The sequence below is a fragment of the Oryctolagus cuniculus genome, chromosome 4 (assembly GCF_051225735.1).
Source record: "Oryctolagus cuniculus isolate XC-2025 breed Fujian yellow rabbit chromosome 4, ASM5122573v1, whole genome shotgun sequence".
NCBI classification, from domain to species: domain Eukaryota; kingdom Metazoa; phylum Chordata; class Mammalia; order Lagomorpha; family Leporidae; genus Oryctolagus; species Oryctolagus cuniculus.
Window position 1 is genome coordinate 64,058,573 of NC_142870.1, and position 22,573 is coordinate 64,081,145.

Here is a 22,573-nt window from a genome sequence, read left to right on the forward strand (position 1 = left end):
CATGTGGCAGTTTAACCTGCTGTGCCACAATGTCAGCCCCCAAAGTTTATTAAAGTATGTTTACTTTGAAGCAAACATATTTTGAAATCCATGCATACAAAGTTTTTCATAAAATGTCTTTTCCATAAACTTTTTAAGGTCAAAGTCCACATATGTCTTAGAGCACTAGCAATACTTCCCTATAGAACCACCTGCATGGGGGCAGAAAAGCTAATAAGATGGGATAACTTAGACTAGGGGGAATAGAAACAGATTGCCCCAGGAAAGAAGCAAGGATTTTTGTAAAATGAAGCAGCCATGAGTTCCATTCTGAGGTACAAAAATGAAGGAAAGTTGACTCACCACTGTCACTACTGATGTAATTTTCAAAAAGACTTGCCAAGAGTCTGTTGGAAGACTTCTGAAATATAGCCACCACTGTTTCATTAAGAAGGTCTTTATTTTTTTCAAGCCAACCATTGATGTTATAAGGTACCTTTAGAAAAGCATGCAAAAGGAGAAATTGCATAATAGCAAACTGTTCATCACTTGAGAAAATATCACAAGTTATGTAACTCCTTTAACTTTGAATCGGTGTGACATAACAGTACTGAATAATACTTCTAGATGTCCATTGTGCAACCACAATGAGGTTTTCAAAGTTTATCTTTCACATTATCAAAAGAAAGGGAGAGACAGGAGGGGAAGGAAAAGACACACACACACACACACACACAGAGAGAGAGAGAGAGAAAGAGAGAGAGAGAGAAGGGGAAAATAACGGGGAGAGGGAGAGAAGAAAAGGAAGGATGAGCAAGGAGATTAAATGATGTTTCCAGCTGGAAAAATTCCTATCAGCAGCCTGTCATCACAAAAACAGATGAAATCATCCAGCTGTCAATGATTAAGTGAGCACTCAAAAAAATAGCAAATAGAATGGCATTTTATTCTAAATATCATTTAATTAACATTCCAGGATGTCCAAGATGAGAACTATAAGAATACCTCTGTACATTTGGCACATCATTTTTTGATTGAAGTATTACCTGTCTTTTATCAGTTCTCTTTCTGTTCCACCCAGAGGCATTGACCAGAAGCAGAAAAGCAGAAAAAATGGGCATACATACCAGCAGGGAAATGAGGAGAAGCTGTGAGGGTCATATAAACTTTTGTTGGCCATAGTTTAGAGGCCATTACTTTATACTTTATATTCTTTATGGTAGAATAAAAACAAAAAAAAAAGTCAATAGAAACATCAATTGAAATCACTCATTCACATGATGCTAAGTTAAAGTTAAAGACAAATGTGGAAAGAAAAAATCATGACTTTGATGGACTCCATGCCTTTTTGAAGCTCTCTTGCTTTCAGTTGTGGTGAGTGAATTCATCTTGAGCTTTTTCACCTCTGTGCACATGGAATGGCATTGTAATGCGGCCATACCATTCCCAGAGTGTGCTAAAACACCACACTTCCTATTTCTGAAACTGAGATGTATTCTGTTTATCTCTTTGTTTAATATAAATGTTACTTAAATATTATCTATGGACTCTGACAGAGTGCATTTGAAGCGGACATACGAAAATTCAGGGCAAGCAGTCTAGAGGTGACTTACCATTCCTGCATAATGGACAACTTCAAAATGAGCTTCGTATTTTTTCTTTTTATCAGGTTTGGGCTTGTGGAGATGAACCGACTTTCCAAAATGATTGTCAAAGAGTTTGCTCATGAAAGTCATGTCCGTAGCCTTAGGGAACATGCATTCCTCTTCAAGAGTGGAAAGGATGCCTGTTGGCTGTTGGAGAGGCAAATGAGCAGCAGATTAAAAAAAAAAATAAAAAAAATAAAACAAGAAATAGTATTTTCAGTAGAAAATCAGTATTAATTCTGTCTTGAGAATATAATAAGTTAACAAAGGGAAAGATCTTCACTCCCAACACCTAGCCAATCATCTATATATCAAATGTTTGTTAAATACCTTCTACTGATATCAGTATAAGCTGATGATTCAGCTATGACCCACATACATTAAGTGCCTATCCTCAAGTGGTTTACATTCTAGTGGAGCAAAAAGATAATAAGTTAGTAAACAAATATATAAATATAAAAATAAATAACACTTTTCTATGTACAAATGGTCTCCACAAACCATAAAAATGTCTCAAAGAAATCATGCAAATAGATAGAGAATGAATAGGATCAGGGGCTCTGGTAAGTGGTGGGGGTGGTCAGATAACATCTCTGACCTATATAAGAAAAGCACCCTGAAAAGATCTGAGCATAAGTATTCAGGCAGAACAATGAAGGAGTACAAAGGCCCTAAGGCAGGAGCCCACTTAGCAAGCTTGAGATCCTGGCACAGGAAACATGGACAGATAAAAATTAGATAGAGAACACCACATGACATAAAATTCAGAAAGGTAAGAACTGGCTTAACAAGCATCCCACAAAGATGTTTGCATTTTAAGTGTAATGGGAGGCCTTCAGAGACTTTTAACGTGAAGTGATATGGTTTGATTTGTGCTTTAAAAGAATTATTGGTTTAGAATAGGGTGGATGAAGTGGATTGGAAAGCCACTGAGCTAAAATGAGCTTTTACCATTCTAAAAGGTCACCAAAGAAAAAGAATATGTGATCAAAATCTTTATAGCTCCCTTAAGGAAACTCTTTTTTTTCCCAAAAGGGCTATAGTAGTACTGAGAGCAGCAGTTAACATATAAACAAAATGGATGTGGTGATGTTCCAATAAACTTAGAAAAAAGGCTGCAGACTGGATTTGAATCAACTGAAGCTTGCTTTTCCCTGCCCTACACTAGTGATGGTATTGGAGGTTGTTCAAAGTCCTTGGATATAAAATATATGTCCAAAGAAGATTGAGTCACAATGTGCTGATTGATAGAATATGGGATATAAGAGAGTTTCTTGGCCTGAGCAACTGAGTAATGGCTGCCGCCATTCAAAACATACATGTACATAGACGAGGAGCTTCACAGAGTTCATGGTAAATTGGATTTAAAGGTCATATGAATTTTCATTGAATTTGTGGAGACCATTTGTACATAGAAAAGTGTTATATGCACACGTGGTATGCACAGACACATCTACACACAGGTCTTGAGGATGGGGGAAAAAGAAAGGATTCTTATATTTGAATATATATTCCAATTTTTATTTTACTAATGTACTCCACAAACACTTTTAAAAGAATTTATTTATTTATTTGAGTAGAGTTACAGACAGTGAGAGGGAGAGGCAGAGAGAAAGGCCTTCCATCTGCTGGCTCACTCCCCAAATGGCCAGAGCTGAGCCAATCTGAAGACAGGAGTCAGGAGCTTCTTCCAGGTCTCCCACGTGGGTGCAGGGACCCAAGGACTTGGGCCATCTTCTACCGCTTTCCCAGGCCATAGCAGAGAGCTGGATCAGAAGAGTAGCAGCTAATACTAGAACTGGTGCCCATTTAGGATGCTGGCATAGCAGGCAAAGGATTAACCTACTGTATTATAGCACCAGCCCCTCTGCAAACATTTTTGATCTGCCTTCTATGATCAAATTATTGTACCACACACTTTCAATTGTACAGGATGAATCGGACATGGGTTCTGGTTCCAAAGTATCTAGCCAAGAAGATAAGACATGTATACAATATTATGTACTAAAAAGCAGATAAAACAGGTACAGAAAAAAATGTGAGAATTCCAAAGCAGAACAAGCAAGATAGAACATGACTTATATTCCAAGCACTATAGATTTCATGATTCTTGACCAATCCTTGACCTATCAGGTTTGGAGGAGCCATTGAGAGTCTGGTCCAACTTTCCCAATGTATTCTTGAGTATCCCTCAAAAATGCCTTCTAACAGGCTGGTTAGCTTATACTCAAATATTTTCATGAAAAGAGAAAACGTTTGACCAATTCTGAGTCAAGGTTCTGGGTGGAATACATATGAAAACGAAATTCATTTGCCTTTTAGAATCTTTTGTACTAAATTATTTCAGTGGAACTATATGAATGAATATAATCCTTCTTCCATGTGGTGGATCATCAGATTATTTGATGATTGCATTTTTTAATTCACATGAATCTTTCACACGAAAAGGTACACTCTGATACTGTAGCCCTTTGCTGTATTTTTGTAGACCTGCAATCTGCAATTCATAGAATGTGTATTGAAAAACATCCCACCTCCAATTATAAGGAGTCTGGGGTATTTTACTTAATTGTAAACATCTAGCTGTGGAATACAGTATATATACAGAAGAAGGTTAGTGTGAGCTTGAAGGCCAAACTAAGACTAAAGTTGTTGTTAAAACACATTTATTTAAGTTTTATATAAATGTTTTTCCTATTATTTAGGGTTATTAGCCATGCAAACTCTAAAAGGCATCATCCCAAGATTCAAAAGAACATCTGTTGTAATTCAAAAAAATACTTTAAACCAAATAATTTATTATTTTGCTTTCACTAAAGCTCACACTAACTTTCTTCTGTATATATATACTGTAGAAAAATTTACTACAAGATTAGTTCACACTTACTTCATTAATTGAAATATTCTAATTTGTTTAGAACTTGAGCCTAGTCCCAGGGTAACCAAAATGTAGGGCCTCAGCAAATTTCTGCTAGTCAACTGATTGGCATGGGAACACTAATGCATACAGGTTTAAGTTCTGGGACCCAGATTGCTTAGCTGTTGTTAAAAAATAGTAAGAGTTGCCAACAACAAAAAATAATAGAGTTATGTGCTTAAAGACATATTCCTGTACAAAAAATGCATAAAACTAGGTATTAACATTTCATTTTATATGAAAAACACCAGAATAAGCACATCCAAAGAGCCTTCTTTGGGAGGCAACAGCGATATATAATGGCAAGATGCTTTCAGAACTTTAAAAAGGTATTTTACAACTTTTGTGGGGATATTTGGCATCATTGACCCTACTGACAAAGAGAAAGTTCCTGCTTTTTGAAAGTATATTATTATACAGAAACAATCAAAAGTCATTCAGACCAACAAATATGAAAAATACAAATAATGTCAGCAAATTATACAATTCAAATTGGACTCAAAAGCCAGCAAAATGATAAGTATTGAAGCAAATTTTCTCTTGAGGCTGGTAAAATTTTAACATCTTATCCTAATTCAAATACTTTGAGGGATTTTCCATGAAAGATGAAATATTCCAAGAAAGATGTAGTCTTCCAAGTGACAAAACAAAAAGGATAACAACTTTTTCTTAAAGATTTATTTATTTCTTTGCAAGTCAGAGTTACACAGAGAGAGGAGAGGAAGACAAAGAGAGAGAGAGAGAGAGAGGTCTTTCATCCGATGGTTCACTCCCCAATTGGCCGCAATGGCTGGAGCTGCACCGATCCGAAGCCAGGAGCCAGGGGCTTCTTCCGGGTCTCCCACGTGGGTGCAGGGGCCCAGTGACTTGAGCCGTCTTCTACTGCTTTCCCTGGCCATAGCAGAGAGCTAGATCGAAAGTGGAGTAGCTGGGTCTCGAACCGGTGCCCATATGGGATGCGGGCACTTCAGGCCAGGGCATTAACCTGCTGTGCCACAGCGCCAGACCCAACAAGTTTTTAAACATATAACTTTGGCTTTATTTATTAAGAAATAATAGCAATCAGAACCAGTGCTGTGATGTAGTGGGTAAAGCTGCTGCCTTTAATGCCAGCATTCCATATAGGCACCAGTTCATGTCCTGGCTTCTCTGCTTTTGATCCAGTTTCCTGCCAATGGCCTTCGGAAGCAGCAGAAGGTGGCCCAACTACCTGGGACCCTGCCACCTACAAGAGAGACCTAGAAAAAGCTCCTGGCTCCTGGCTTTGGCTTGGCCCAACACTGGGTGTTATGGCCCTCTGGGGAATGAACCAGATGGAAGATCTCCCTCTCACTTTCTCTCCTCCTCCTCCCTCTCCCCGTCTTTCTGTAACTCTTACTTTCAAAATAAATAATTTAAAAAAAAAGAAATAATGGAGACAGCTCCTTTATTAATGATTTATTAATACCATAAATATATAATAACATATTTATATATTAAAATATAAATTATCAGTATTCAAGTTGTACACAACCCAGAACATTTCAAATAATGAAGTAAGTATGAGCTAATCCTATAATAAATTTCTACACAGTATTTATATGGCAGAATGTTACTGTAAGCTTGAAATTAACAGCAAAAGTTAGTGTTAAAATACCCTTATTTCAGTTTGGTTTAAAATTTTTTCATTTATATACAGAAAAACATGCTATAAAACATTTCATACACACTGATGCATTTTTGTGTTTTTAATATTGTTTTTCATGTTATTCAAAAGAAGACAGATGGTGAGATGGAGATGGATGGAGATGGAGCTGGAGATATTCCATCCAATAAATAGTTCACTTCCCAAATGCCTACAATATTCAGGGTTTGGCCAGGCCAAAATCAGAGCCAGAAACTTCATCTGGGTCTCCATTGTTGGTGGCAGTGACACAACTATATTCAGCCGTCATTTGCTGCCTCCTAGGTTACACATTGACTGGAAGCTAGAACTGGAAGCAGAGCCAGGACTTGAACCCAAGCACTCTGATATGGAATGTGGGTAGCCCATAACTGAAACAGAAATTGAAACAGTAATGAAGGCCCTCCCAACAAAGAAAAGCCCAGGATCAGATGGATTCACTGCTGAATTCTACCAGACATTTAAAGAAGAATTAACTCCAATTCTTCTTAAACTATTCAGAACAATCAAAAAAGATGGAATCTTCCCAAATTCTTTCTATGAAGCCAGCATCACCTTAATCCCTAAGCCAGAGAAAGATGCAGCGCTGAAAGAAAATTGTAGACCAATATCCCTGATGAACATACACGCAAAAATCCTCAATAAAATTCTGGCCAATAGAATACAACAACACATCAGAAAAATCATCCACCCAGACCAAGTGGGATTTATCCCTGATATGCAGGGATGGTTCAACATTCACAAATCAATCAATGTGATTCACCACATTAACAGACTGCAGAAGAAAAACCATATGATTATCTCAATAGATGCAGAGAAAGCATTTGATAAAATACAACACCTTTTCATGATGAAAACTCTAAGCAAACTGGGTATGGAGGGAACATTCTTCAATATAATCAAAGAAATTATGAAAAACCCATGGCCAGCATCCTATTGAATGGGGAAAAGTTGGAAGCATTTCCACTGAGATCTGGCACCAGACAGGGATGCCCACTCTCACCACTGCTATTTAACATAATTCTGGAAGTTTTAGCCAGAGCCATCAGACAAGAAAAAGAAATTAAAGGAATACAAATTGAGAAGGAAGAAGTCAAACTATCCCTCTTTGCAGACGATATGATTCTTTACTTAGAGGATCCAAAGAACTCTACTAAGAGACTATTGGAACTCATAGAGGAGTTTGGCAAAGTAGCAGGGTATAAAATCAATGCACAAAAATCAACAGACTTTGTATACACAAGCAATGCCACAGCTGAGAAAGAACTGCTAAGATCAATCCCATTCACAATAGCTACAAAAGCAAACAAATACCTTGGAATAAACTTAACCAAGGACGTTAAAGATCTCTACGATGAGAATTACAAAATCTTCAAGAAAGAAATAGAAGAGGGTACCAAAAAATGGAAAAATCTTCCATGCTCATGGATTGGAAGAATCAATATCATCAAAATGTCCATTCTCCCAAAAGCAATTTATAAATTCAATGCAATCCCAATCAAGATACCAAAGACATTCTTCTCAGATCTAGAAAAAATGATGCCGAAATTCATATGGAGGCACAAGAGACCTCGAATAGCTAAAGCAATCTTGTACAACAAAAACAAAGCTGGAGGCATCACAATACCAGATTTCAGGACATACTATAGGGCAGTTGTAATCAAAACAGCATGGTACTGGTACAGAAACAGATGGATAGACCAATGGAACAGAATTGAAACACCAGAAATCAATCCAAACATCTATAGTCAACTTATATTTGATCAAGGATCTAAAACCAATTCCTGGAGCAAGGACAGTCTATTCAATAAATGGTGCTGGGAAAACTGGATTTCCGCGTGCAGAATCATGAAGCAAGACCCCTACCTTACACCTTACACAAAAATCCACTCAACATGGATTAAAGACCTAAATCTATGACCTGACACCATCAAGCTATTAGAGAACATTGGAGAAACCCTTCAAGATATTGGCACAGGTAAAGAGTTTCTGGAAAAGACCCAGGAGGCACAGGCTGTCAAAGCCAAAATCAACTATTGGGATTGCATCAAATTGAGAAGTTTCTGTACTGCAAAAGAAACAGTCAGGAGAGTGAAGAGACAACCGACAGAATGGGAAAAAATATTTGCAAACTATGCAACAGATAAAGGGTTAATAACTAGAATCTACAAAGAGATCAAGAAACTCCACAAAAACAAAACAAACAACCCACTTAGGAGATGGGCCAAGGACCTCAATAGACATTTTTCAAAAGAGGAAATCCAAATGGCCAACAGACACATGAAAAAATGTTCAAGATCACTAGCAATCAGGGAAATGCAAATCAAAAGCACAATGAGGTTTCACCTCACCCCAGTTAGAATGGCTCACATATAGGAATCTACCAACAACAGATGCTGGTGAGGATGTGGGGAAAAAGGGACACTAACCCACTGTTGGTGGGAATGCAAACTGGTGAAGCCACTATGAAGTCAGTCTGGAGATTCCTCAGAAACCTGAAGATAACCCTACCGTTCGACCCAGCCATCCCACTCCTTGGAATTTACCCAAAGGAATTTAAATTGGCAAACAAACAAGCTGTCTGCACATTAATGTTTATTGCAGCTCAATTCACAATAGCTAAGACCTGGAACTAACCCAAATGCCCATCAACAGTAGACTGGATAAAGAAATTATGGGATATGTACTCTTTAGAATACTATACCGCAGTAAGAAACAACGAAATCCAGTCATTTGCAACAAAATGGAGGAATCTGGAAAACATCATGCTGAGTGAAATAAGCCAGTCCCAAAGGGACAAATATCATATGTTCTCCCTGACCGGTGACAACTGACTGAACATCAAAAAGGAAACCTGTTGAAGTGAAATGGACACTATGAGAAATGGTGGCTTGATCAGAATAGCCTTGACTGTTAATGAACAACTTAATACATTATCCCTCTTAGTATTTTTTTTGTCTGTTCTACTTAATACTACTGGTTTAATTCTGTAATTAATACACAGTTATTCTTAAGTGTTAAAATTTAACTGAAATGTGATCCCTGTTAAATATAAGAGTGGGAATAAGAGAAGGAAGAGATGTACAATTTGGGACATGCTAAAGCTGACTTGCCCCAAATGGTAGAGTTAGAAACATACCAGGGGATTCCAATTCAATCCCATCAAGGTGGCATGTACCAATGCCATCTCACTATTCCAAGTGATCAAAATCAGTTCACAATTGATCATAATGAAAGGACTAAGAGTCAAAGGGAGCACATAATCAAGTCTAGTGCCTGCTAATACTAACCGATAGAATAAATAAAGGGGAGAGCGATCCAACATGGGAAGCGAGATACACAGCAGACTCATAGAACAGCAGATGTCCTAAACAGCAAGCACTCTGGCCTCAGAATCAGCCCTAAAGGCATTCCAATCTGGCTGAAAAGCCCATGAGAGTATTTCAGGCATGGAAAGCCAAGACACTCTGGCAAAAAAAAAAAAAAAAAAAAAAAAAGGGAACTAAATGAAAGATCTCTGTGAGTGAGATTCCAGTGGAAAGAACAGGTCTTCAAAGAAGGAGGTACCTTTCTCTGAAGGGAGGAGATAACTTCCACTTTGACTATGACCTCGTCTAAATAAGATAAGAATCGGAGAACTCAAGACTTCCATAGCCTTGGAAACTCATGACTGGAGCATAGGGAGATTGCTGATTTCACAAACAGGATTGTCAATTTATAAAGTCAACAACAGGAGTCACTGTGCACTTACTCCTCATGTAGGATCTCTGTCCTTAATGTGTTGTACATTGAGATTTAATGCTACAACGAGTACTCAAACAGTATTTTTCACTTTGTGTTTCTATGTGGGTGCAAACTGTTGAAATCTTTACTTAATGTATACTAAACTGATCTTCTGTATATATAGAAAATTGAATATGAATCTTGATATGAATGGAAGGGGAGAGAGAGCAGGAAAGGGGAGGGTTGCAGGTGGGAGGGAAGTCATCGGGGGCGAGGGGAAAGCCAATGTAGTCCATAAGCTGTACTTTGGACTATATTCATTAAATAAAAGTTAAAAAAAAAGAAAGTGGGTAGCTCCACAGTGGTATTAACTGCTGTGCCAAACCCGCCCCCATTCTTTTGAATTTTAAAAATTTCCTATGGTTCATTCTATCTCAACAAATAAATTTGATCATTATATTTGCTACAAATTTTCTTCTGATGGCCCAAAGCAACATAAAAGTTTTTATCCAAAATACAAAATCTTTTCAAGAAAAATTTTAGTATTTTTCATTTGCCTGAGCTGAATACTTTTAATATAATTCACAGGAAATCAAATATTTATTCCTCTTCTATCATCTGATCAGCATTTTTTTCATTTTATCTTATCAGTAGAAAATGCAACAGGAGGTTATTTCTGTACTGCTAATGGGTTATGTGGAATAACTAAATCCAGCATAAGTGAGGCAACAAACTCCAGATTTAATAAAAATCAGTAACATTCACAAACCTACCACAATTTTCATGCTTGACTAAAAACCTTTTTTTTTTAACCAACCCCAGGAAATTCACTGGTTATCAAATAAATAAAATCAATGTGATGTGCTTTACCATGAGGTAGCTACCTTAAAGGAAGATTTGGTTTCATTGAAAGCTTAACAAACAAAAGTGATAGACACGGATCTGAGGTCTACAAAGGCTGGCAACTGACCAATAACCTTAGTTGAGATTCAAAGGTATCAGCTAGCATGGCCAACACCTTTCAGAAAGATAAAGGCTCAGCCTACCCAGACTTCTCTCCAAAACTCCCTGTAATCTATGACACAGGGACTTATGACAGCTAACATGCTATCATGCTTGTTCCTGTGCACAAAACCAGAGAGACCACATGTAATTCCTCCAGCAGACCCTGTAACTCCCCCCACAGTACACTAAAAGATTTCAGACTATGAGGATATTGCTGAATTCAGAAACAGTACACTGCAGCTAATTTACTAATAAGCCATGAAGTGTTGTCATAAATTATTTAAATTAACTGGTACTTGTCCAATTAAATGAACAAACTACATTCTGCAAGGCAGTGATCTTTAAGATTTATGGCAATTGTTTGTTTGTATGCCAATTTGCTAGAATCACTAAGCTTCATTGGTTCTACTCATTCACCTTATGTTAATCAACCAAGCCCAACAGTGCTCATATTTTCAGTCCCGTGTTTGTCCAGTTATGACTATGACTGTTTTCAATCTCCACAGTTCTCTTGGTGTATAAGAATGCAGGCCAAATATGTTGTGATTGGCTGTGTCAGATGCGATGGAATAGATAACTGTGAGAATCCAGTTAGTATGCCACAGGTATACCCACATGAAGACCATTAAGAAATGTTGTAAAAGGCCTTCCTGGCCCATGTCCCATCTGCTGACATACTAAATCCTGACAGGGATCAATGTTGTAAGTAGGGACAATTCTCCAAAAATGAAATTAGACAAGGAGAAAAATATATATTACCTTCTCAATGAAATCTAGGCAGGCTTGCAAATCCAGGCCAAAGTCAACAGTTACCCAGTCAATGCCTTCTTTCCTATATTCTTCTTGCTCCCAAACAAACATGTGCTGATTGAAGAACTGTTGTAATTTTTCATTGGTAAAATTAATGCAAAGTTGTTCAAGAGTATTATACTTCAAAGATACAGGAAGACGAGATAAAAATAAAATTGAGGCTCACTTACAAGAATTCACAGTAAAGAGAAAACTGTAACTAATATCATAAAATGTAAAATAAGCCCAACAAGTAAAAACACTCAGTTAAATTCATGCCTCCTACAGATATACCCACAAACTAAATATTATAATAATAAAATACTTAATGACATTATAATTCAAAATCATGGAAGACTCTTCTCTATTTCCCTTTAATATTGAATAAGAACTCAATAAATCATTACTACTATTAGTTATAATATCTATTAGGTTCTCATCATGCTTTGACCATATTTTCTCATGTTGAAGTCATAATTTCTAATCTCCTTATATGTATGCACTGACTTCATTCTTACGAGACATACTTACATCAAGGATTTCAAAACCGGTGATGTCAAGGATGCCAATGAAGAACTGCCTTGACAGCTTGGTATCCAGGCCTCTGTTGACACGTGCCACCAGCCACTTAAACATCCTTTCATATACTGACTTGGATAGTGCACCGACAGCATATATTACCTAGAAACCACATTGAAAACCCCTTCATCTGCTAGCAGTCTCCATTTCAGTCCTGGGCATACTCTAACAGCAACCAGTGCCTAGTCAATTCTATATACATTAGTGACCTTCTGTGTACATATCTTCTGCTGAGTTCAATGAAAGAAAAACAAGTAAAGGAGGGAAAGAGGAGGAAAGGAGAAGGACAGGAGAAAGGAGTTTGCTGATTTTGTGCCTCCCAACCAAAAATGTAGCTGACAGAAATCATGTCCTTTTTCGTAGAGGACTGCACATCCTGAGGTAAGTCTTTGCAGTGTGTTCTAGCCCATCTGTTCAAAGTGTGATCATACATACAGCAGCATCAGCATCCTCTTGGAGCTTGTTAAACATGCAAACTCACAGACCTAGTCCCAGACTTGCTGAATCACAATCTGTCCTCTCACGTGACCCATGCTGATTCCTATGGACAGACTCTCCTTGAGCAAAGTGTGGTCAGGAGCCTCTGACCCTACCTTCATCTCATCTTGGTCCTGCTTAGACCAGTTGAAGCAAGAATCCTGCTAAGCCTCATTAGCAAAAATCCACCACCCTTGATATCTGATTGAGTTCCTATTCCTCCACCTCTAATGTACTGTATAAGTTCTTGGTCTGCTTTTAGCAAAAAATCATTAGACCAATTTAAGAATGTCTTTGCCCATGCTATCTCCTCTTAGTAATTTTCTATTCACTGATTCCTTCTGTGACAAAAATCTTCACTTGTCATTATATGTGAAGTTGAGCCAACCTTCTACACTATTGCAATATCCCTATTACAATATCCTGAATAAAGTCTTCCTTGTCATTCTAACAAGTATCAGAATTTTTTTCTGTTTAATACTGTCCACAATAAAATTTGAAAAGTGCTAGTATAGTAGATGGGAAATCTCTAAGTTCTAGCATTTGTTCTAATGCTGCAGTTGCTGCTGATAATAAATTGTGTAAACTTGGCAAATAACATAACCCTCTTTGGAACTGCAGTGTCTTCATCCTAATAATGCTCTGGAAAGTTCTCTCTAGTTCCAGCTTTCGACTCTCTTATATTAGTTACCGGTGTTGCTCTCAATTTCCCAGATGGAGAATGGCCATCTGGTGCATCCATATGACTCAGATTCCCCTACTGTGATAGGAGCTAGTGAAAACTCCTATCTCTGTATCTGGCTGACAATGTACAAATGTGATCCTGCTTCCAAAATGCAAAGGGCTCCTTTTTTCCAACAGATTTCCAGTAGGAATGAGTTACAGCCGGACGTACTCCAAGCCTAGAAACCAAATGTACTCCAATCACTTAACATTTAAAATGGGCTCATCACATCGATCCTTCTGCTGAACACAGAGCACATAGCAGGGGCCACTTGGTGTCTGGTGGTGATTTAGTTGTGAGTCATTCACTATCTGATCCATTATCTGAAGTCATTTGCACAGTGATCCATAAGCCCAATGGCATCACAGTTTTTTATTATCAGTATCAAAAGCACACTCAACAAATAAAGTGTCCAGAGTGATTTTCATTCTCTCCAACACCAAGAGAATCATTTTTTATCTACGGTAGTCATTATGAAAATTTAAAAAGAACATGACTAATTTGCTCACAACTTTTACTTTCCTAAACAATCAATAAGTGAAGAAGGGAGAGAAACTATTTGACCAGGTGTGGAGAGTGGTCAAAAAAATACAAGAAGAAAGCGTAAAGTAAAGGCAGAGAGAAATAGATGGCACAGTGTCTGCTAAATGAATTAGTGAAACTAATAGACCAATATACTCACACTGTTCACTAACTAAACATTGTAATCATTTTCTGTCCAATGAATAAAAATAAAGTGACTAAATTTATCCTTCTTTATAGGGGCTAAATGGATCCATTTATTATCCTTTCATAAAATAACTTCATAGAAGATTTTGATTACTAAAAGGAAGTTGTGTATACCAGAAAACAATAACAGAAAAAGCAAACAAAAAAAGTGTAGTCAAACCATCAAATCTTAATCACTCTACCTTTCCCATATATAAGATAGTAATAATAAAGCATGAGTATTTCAGGGATGTTATGGCAGATCCAGTGAGACAGACTGCCAACCTTCAAAGCACAATGTTTGCTATTCCGTATCCAGTAAATACTCATTTCCCTTTCCCTAGCCCTTATTCACCTTCATCACTTCCTCATCCTTACCTCGGCTTTGTCACCTTGGTCAGTAACTCTTTCTTAGAGTCACTATCTTTACCTATAAAATACAAATATTTACAAGCTCTGCTTTTAAGCTTGTTCTTAGAATGAGTGGCATAATCCATACAAAGTACTTAGTAAAACACTTACGGCAAGTACTTTGTGGATGTTGATTATTGTTATTATTATTTTGTCATAATAATTAATCTTTTTAAAATTGACTTACTTCTACAAGAATTCTCATGAAATCATAAAATACTAGACCTGAAAAATATTTGTTCTTGATAATCATGAAGAGTGGTTGTCTATTGGAGATAATACCTTCCCTTGAAGGAGAAGTGAATGTGGAAATACATTTTGCTACTCATAATGATGAAGTATGTTACTGGCATTTAATTGGCATTTATGAACAATTTTCTTATCTTTGATGCCTACTTCTCCACAAGTGAGAAACACAAAGTTGTTCAAACCCTTTATTGGGGTTCAGGAAGATAAAGAGATTTGGCCAACGTATCAGAGTTAGTTATTCTTAGAGTTAGAGTTAAATTTCGGATAGACTATTAACACTCTAAGTGTCTCCCATCTTTTACAACTGCCACCAATTGAGCACACACATCTCCATTTTTAGCACTGGCAATTGGCTCTATAAAATCGATAAAATTCCTAGGAAAAGAAAAGCCTTTTACAGTGATTTCTCTTACTCTGCCTCTAGTAGAGAGAAGGAAAGAATGATGACTTCCTTCTTTTTTAATGTTGAATAATAATACATTACCTTGCTTCACTGGCTAGTTGTATTACAGTAAAGGTTAGAGTGGTAACTCAGTCCTTTAGAACACAATAATAAAGAGGCAAATGTTTGACTTCAGTCCTCCTATAGGTTCACTAGTTTAACACATAGAAAGATACTATCCTATGATCATAGCATGTCATGCATGCATGTTGTGGTGAACATCTAAGAAAGAATGAGACTGCTAACTAACTCTAACCCCACTACCAAGAAATAGCTCAATTATTTGTCTTGCTGATTGCAATTCAGATGCAACTCAGTTTAGTCTGTTTTAACACTTGTGGAGCACCTACTGCTTGCAGAGCCATGTGTTAAATGCCATGGAATCCAAGACCATTAGACACAGCCCATGGCCTCAAGGAGCTTAGGTCACCAGGGAGGACAAAAATGCAAGCAGATTATTTTAAAGTGGTATAGTTAGTATTATGGCAGAATAGAATTATTGATTTACAGAGTAGGCTAATTATAAAAGTAATTTTGATTCACTGATTAAATGTTTTAAATAACAAATACATCAGATACCTTAATATACAAGGGAAACAAGTTTATTGCAGTACAAATGATTGTCTTTTAATCAAAAATTTCTTCATATGCCTATCTCATTTTCATATTTAAGTTATATGCAGAGTTAGAAAAGCTAAATCTCACCTAAATACAAGCTGGGTGTCCTTTGAAAAGTTGTCTGTTTCCTTATCCTCAGATTCCTCAATTGGAAAAATTTAAATTAAGTTTTCATGCCCTACTTACCTCTGAGTATTGTTGTAATAATGGAAGAAGATAATTTTGAATTATCTTTGAATGCTCTACACATTTTCTGTGATAGAGAGACAAGTCTGTTTCCATAAAACACTATTTCTTCTTTCCAAAAAGACATCTCACAGGCTCCCCCACCAGTAAAGTGGATATTTTGACTTATTCATACCAAAGGAATATTAGTGAAAGTGATAGCATTTCTAGCCCTAAGCACTTAAGGTAGTATACTTTCTTCAAAATTATATTTTCCCTTTGGGCAAGAACTCTGGAGGCCATGGCATAACTATAAAAAGAAAGAAGGCTGTATAGTCTGTATTAGACTTGATATAAAAAAATAAATGTTCTGTGTTACTGAAATTTCAGTGCACATGTATTATGATGGCACAGCCTATCTCATAATAATATACGTTACAGATATAAATTGCTATTTTGAAATGTACTAGTATACTTACATAGCTTCATTACCCAGCAGGCCTGGGAATATTTACTGCATGAAGTCAAAGCCTCCAGATCAGCAATCCTCAGAGCATTTGTTATTCAACCATTATAAAATTCTCTTGGGTGCTAAATAAAATCTACATGACCTTCCATCTGTCATTCCTGTTTTCAGACCTCCCCTTCCTTCAAGATTAACTTCAGCATTTGTTCTGAATCTTTACTAATATGCCATGTGTCTTTTACACTTAAAGAAGTCAATATGCCAGATAGGTGATAGATGCCAATTTGCCAATTGTATTCATGTCAGGAATCAGCAGACCTGAAAGCTTTTTAGCTAGACAAGAAAGACATTGTTCACACAAGTGGAGCGTTGGTTTGCATCTATAAAGAGATTTGCTACCTAAGGAAAAACTGTCAAAATGTATATTTCAGACTAGACAGACTCTTAACACAACAGCATTTACTGTGGTGCGCCACATAGCTTATATGTGGAATAGTCATCACAATAGTTCTTTCCTGCTTATTTATAGAAGCCCTTTTTGTAGATAAGCTCAGTAGTTAAAAGATTTACAAGTACAGTATGCATACTCACATAATTATTAGAAGCCCATAGGATCACATATTCTCAAAATACCATCTTACCTGTTCTACAGTTTGACTTCTGGTGACATATTCATTACCAACTTTGATTCTAGGATGGGTCAAGCCCTTCACCAACTCAGGGGAGTTAATGCCCATGAGGAAAGCAACTTTGTCAGCACCTGGTCATAACACAAGAAGAAAGAGAAGGAGGAAGGAAGGGTGAGATGGAGGAAACACTGTTAAAATTCATTACATCACAGTCAAATGTACTGCCCACTGGACAGACTGATGGTATGTTTAGATCAGGACAGCAAAGTAGATTGCACCTTTAAAATAAATGCCTGACTCTAAATGTTTAAAGGAATTTATTTCTTGGAAATGCAAATCAAAATTACAGTGAAATGTGACTTCACACCAACTAGAATGACTATAATAAAAAAAAAAACATGGGTATAAAATATGTTGGCAAAGATAAGGTGAACTGGAACTCTCATGTATTGCTGATGGGGAGGCAAAATGCTGTGGACATTATAGAAACCAGATTCCAAGTTATTTGAAAGTGAAATGCAATTCCTGTCTTATCCATACCTCCAAGGGAAATATAAACATACACAAAAGGACACAAAAAATTATTTAATATGTTCCCAGCAGCATTATTATAAAGTCAAAAATGGAAAAAAATTAAATGTCCATTATTCAAAGAAGAGATAAATAAAATGTGATCTAACCATACATTGCAATATTAACAATGAAGAGCCAAAGCATGGTACAACATGGCTGAAGCTTGACAACATTATGCTGAGTGAAAGATTTCAAAGGCCACATGATGTAGGATCCCCTTCATATGAATTGTCCAAAATAAGCAAATCCATGTACATAGAACATAGTCTTGTGATTGCCAAAGGCTTTAGAGATGAGAGAATGGGAATAACTACTAAGGGGTATAAGATTTCTTTAGGGGCAGGTGAAATGTTCTGGAATGAAATTGTGGTGGTGGTTGCCCCCTTTATAAATATACTAAATCCATTGAACTATACACTTTAAAAGACTCAATTTTATGTTATGTGAATAATATCTCACTTTTTGAACAAATATTATTCAATACTGGCACTCTTGGAAAACAAACTCTGAAGAATATGAGGAATCCCATGCTTATTATTTGCCTGTTTCCCCTCCTATGTACATAATTCTAGATTATTTCAGCAAAGCAGGGACTGGGCACTATACTTTGAAAATTCAAGACAACCACCAATCAACAGACACCAGGACATACACCTAGTTTCTGTTAAAATATCTTTCTTTTCTAGTGAAGTCTGTTTACTCTATAGTGCCCTCTGCTGCCCAGCAACAATACTTCTTTTTTTAAACTTTTATTTAATGACTATAAATTTCCAAAGTACGGCTTATGGATTACAATGGCTTCCCCCCCATAACGTCCCTCCCACCCGCAACCCTCCCCTCTCCCACTCCCTCTCCCCTTCCATTCACATCAAGATTCATTTTCGATTCTCTTTATATACAGAAGATCAGTTTAGCATACATTAAGTAAAGATCCCAGCAACAATACTAATATCCATGACACCAAATGAATAAAATTTCAGTTTTCAAAGGAAAGACACAGGTGAGAAAAATTGTTATGGGAAGGAAAAGCAAAAAGGTATCTATCACATCAAGTATTATAAAGTGACAATAATACAACAAAATGCCACAGGCAAAAAGATAATAAGTGTATTTCAAATTGTAAATTATTTCAGTTGCTAAACAAAATGAATCTCCCACTCATGTGAAAATTCTCTGAATGTTTTCCCTTTTAAATGAATTCTGAGATTCACTAACATATGTTTAGGATAATGTATTATACTAGAAGTTAATCACAAACAGGGAATGAAGTAAAACCAGAACACAATTAGAGCACTATATATCATTTGTATTAGTGATATCAATTTCCTTTTTATGGGTATTTAAAATTTTCACAGAGGCTTAATGAGCTTGAAATGTTTAATTTGTTTTTAACTAAAATTAATATAAATTATACACACTTTCCTACAAGCTACACAACTACTTTATGTTAGTGTATTTACAAGAATAACGGTGTAGGTACCAGGCTATAATGAAATCTCAAAAAATGAAGATCATGTGGCATAATTAAAATCTATGGGTTCATTCATGAGATCCTGAGATAATTGATGCCCATTGGTGTTAATTTTATAAAGCTTCTTTGGGAGCACAATGGAAACAAATGGAAAATTAAAAGCACAGCAGACATCCCCACCCTAAGCTGACATGTCCCTGCTAAGAGTGTCATGTTTGCAGACAAAAGACATTATTTCAAGTTGAGGATCCAGCGGGTTGGAACATAAACCTTTTGAGTGGATAGACATCTTGAGAGTATCTAACCAAATATGACAATATTTACAAGAAAGAAATAAATGAAATGTGCTTGATCAGTCTGAATACAAAAGACTAGTAGCTGACAATGGGACAAATGAACAATTCTACATTTCTGTTCAGGCAGAAAAGGTTAAAACTTTGGGTTTCTAAGCTTTGGAAATATTCAGATGAATAATACAAGCAATAGTCTCAAAGAATAATTTCCCACACCAAGAGCTTTCATGCATCCTTTTTCCAGCGTTAAAGACAATGTTTTGAGTCTAATTTTTCCCATGAACAAAGGAGACCCAAATACTCTGTACCATTTCCCATTTTGGGCTTTAACAGAAATAGTATCTAGTGTTACAGCATAATATCTCCCCCACTCCAAAAATGGCTAAGTATCCACAAACAGGAACGACGTACCTTGTATTTATCCCAGCATCATGCAAGTGCTCCATACTTCCTATGGGCCAGAAACAGTGACCACTGTGTTCCAGAAAATAAATTACTTCACTTGCACTATATGTTTATATATATGAAAACAGTGTAAGTCAATGAATAAACATTCATTGACATTAGTTAATACTACTGTAAAAGTAGCAAAGTCTGTAAAATAGCTTCATTAATTTGTCAAATTTACTAAGCCCTTGGTATGGGCAAAGCCTGGTGCTAGATACGTTACTAGGAAGATCAAGGAGCAGCATTGTGGCAGAGGGTTAAGCTGCCAACTATAATACCAGCATCCCATATTGTTGGATCAGTTGGAGTCCTGGCTATTCTGCTTCCAATCCAGATCCCTTCTAATGTGCCTGAAAAAGCAGTGGGAGATGGCCTAAATTCTTGAGACCCTAACACCCATGTGGGAGATCTGGATAGAGTTCCAGGCTCACAGGTATTGCCTGGCTCAGCCCTGGCCATTGCAATCATTTGGGAAGTGAACCAGTAATGGAAGATCTTACTCTCTGTCCTTCACTCTTTCTCTGTCAACATGCCTTTCAAATAAATAGTAAAATAAATATTTTTTTAAATTAATAAATTAAACATAACTCCCAAGCATCAAGAAGTTTATAAACCATTAAAGTAAATAAGACATAGGCACAAACAGCATATCAATAAAACAACTGTAAAGGAGACACAGAAATTGAGTGTCAAGAAAGTTTGAAATAAGAAAAGAGCTCTTTTGGACTGCATAACTGGGGCAATTTCAAAAAAGAACCAACATTTAATCTGAGACTTGAGTGGTTTTGCTAGGCAAATAAAGGAGAACAAGAATTTCTCAGAATGGCATGAAGCCACAGATATATCGGAGTTCAAGATATAATCAAAGTTCTGACTTTAATGTATAAAACCATGATGTCATGACTGAGCAGAAAACTGAGAAGAGGGGGGTGACTTCTGCTTGTAGAAGATGGCTGATGACACTCTAAGGTATTAAATAATTGGGAGAAGTGTTAAAGGAACTTTGAACAAAAAAATCATAATTAGAGTTATGCATCAGAATTATACTTGTAGAAGCATGCAACAAAGACCATAATGGGAAGAGTTTAAAAGGATGCAGAGAATGAATGCATGGCAGGATATCAAAATGCAAGATGCTAAAGGTCTAAATAATAATGAAAATGGTGGGGAAAAATAAGATTGAGAAACATGACCGAGATGTTCCAGTCTGTGCAGCAGGGAGTAGTATCATGAATGTGAACAGGAAGACAACAGTTGTGGTAGAGGACAGTGCACTGAGTTTTAGCCATGCAGAGTTCAAGATACCACAGAATATGTGGTTGAACATCAGAAATGTAGGATTGGTAGTCAGGAAAGAGATATTCACCAAAACTTTGTTCATAATAGCAAAAAATCTAGAAATAAACACTTAATAACATCTTTAAATTAGTATGGTACATCCATACAATGGAATATTTTATAGGCATATAAAAGGATACTGCAGAAAAGATGAACAATATGTTCATATATAATTCAATTTTAATAATCTTACAGAAAACAACATGAAGAATATCATCAATTTTTTTATTTTAAAAATTACAAATGCATAATAAGGTGGAAAAAGATGTGAAAGACATATATGTCCTGTGGTAATAAGGTTGATTGTCCTTGAAAGGTGAGACTTGTTTAACAAATAAAAATCCATCTATAGGTGACAGGCACACTTGAAAACCTGGAAATAACACAGTGAACAAACCCAGTTAGGTCCCCGCTCTTATGGAGCTTACACCTTGTGGAGACCAAGAAGAGTTCTACAGGTAGTGCAGGAAGAACAGTCAATAAAACAATAGTTGCATGAATCATAGAGAAAAATATTCAAGATAAGGGGTTAGTGATGGGATGGTGGGAGTATCAGAGAAGGCATTTCTGATAAGGTATCATCAAAGAAGTCATGTTAATAAAGTGAGGGAATAAACTAGGAGGATGCCTAAGAAAAGAAATTCTATCAGAAAAAATAAAAAAAAAATCTTGGTACCCCAGAAGGTACCAAGAGGCTCTGGGCTGGCATTGTGGCATAGCAGATTAAGCCCCTGAATGCAATGTCTACATCCCTTATTGGGGTAGGTTCAAGGCCTGGCTGCTCTACTTCCAATCCAGCTCCCTATGAATGCACCTGGGAAGGCAAGGCAGCAGAAGATGGCCCAAGTGCTTGGACTGGTGCGCCCATATGGGAGATCCAGAAGAAGCTCCTGCCTCCTGGCTTCTGCTTAGCCCATCCCTAGTTGTTGCAGCCATTTAGGGAGTGAACCAGCGGAAGATAGATAAATAAATTCCACCCCCCCTTTCTCTGTAGCCCTGCCCTTCAAGTAAGTAAAAAGTAAATCTTTATTAAAAAAAAAAAAAAAAAAGAACCAAGAAGAAAGGGTAACTGAATAGAGGGGAGAGAGGAAAGAGGAAATAATGGGAGATGGGGCTAGAAAGGAATTTAGAGAGGTATTGCAGTGGCCAAGGAGGCTATGATAAGGACTAGGAAATTTCTGTGGAGTAAGCTCTGAGCCATGTTCAGTTTAGAGCAGAGTGTGGTCGTGGACTGGCATGCATGAGGAAAGGACTGCCTCTA

General features: G+C 36.8%; 1 protein-coding gene across 1 annotated transcript in view; it reads right to left on the reverse strand.

Annotated features, from left to right (window-relative positions):
* LOC149126997 (myosin-15-like) overlaps positions 1–22,573 on the reverse strand; it is a 95,113-nt gene that overhangs the window by 29,890 nt on the left and 42,650 nt on the right. Inside the window, exons 8-12 of the mRNA XM_089331388.1 lie at positions 17,203–17,321; positions 12,254–12,403; positions 11,693–11,863; positions 1,593–1,772; positions 343–475 (exon numbers count right to left, since the gene is read on the reverse strand). Of these exons, the coding sequence (XP_089187514.1) occupies positions 343–475; positions 1,593–1,772; positions 11,693–11,863; positions 12,254–12,403; positions 17,203–17,321 (753 nt within the window). The remainder of the gene's footprint in view (positions 1–342; positions 476–1,592; positions 1,773–11,692; positions 11,864–12,253; positions 12,404–17,202; positions 17,322–22,573) is intronic.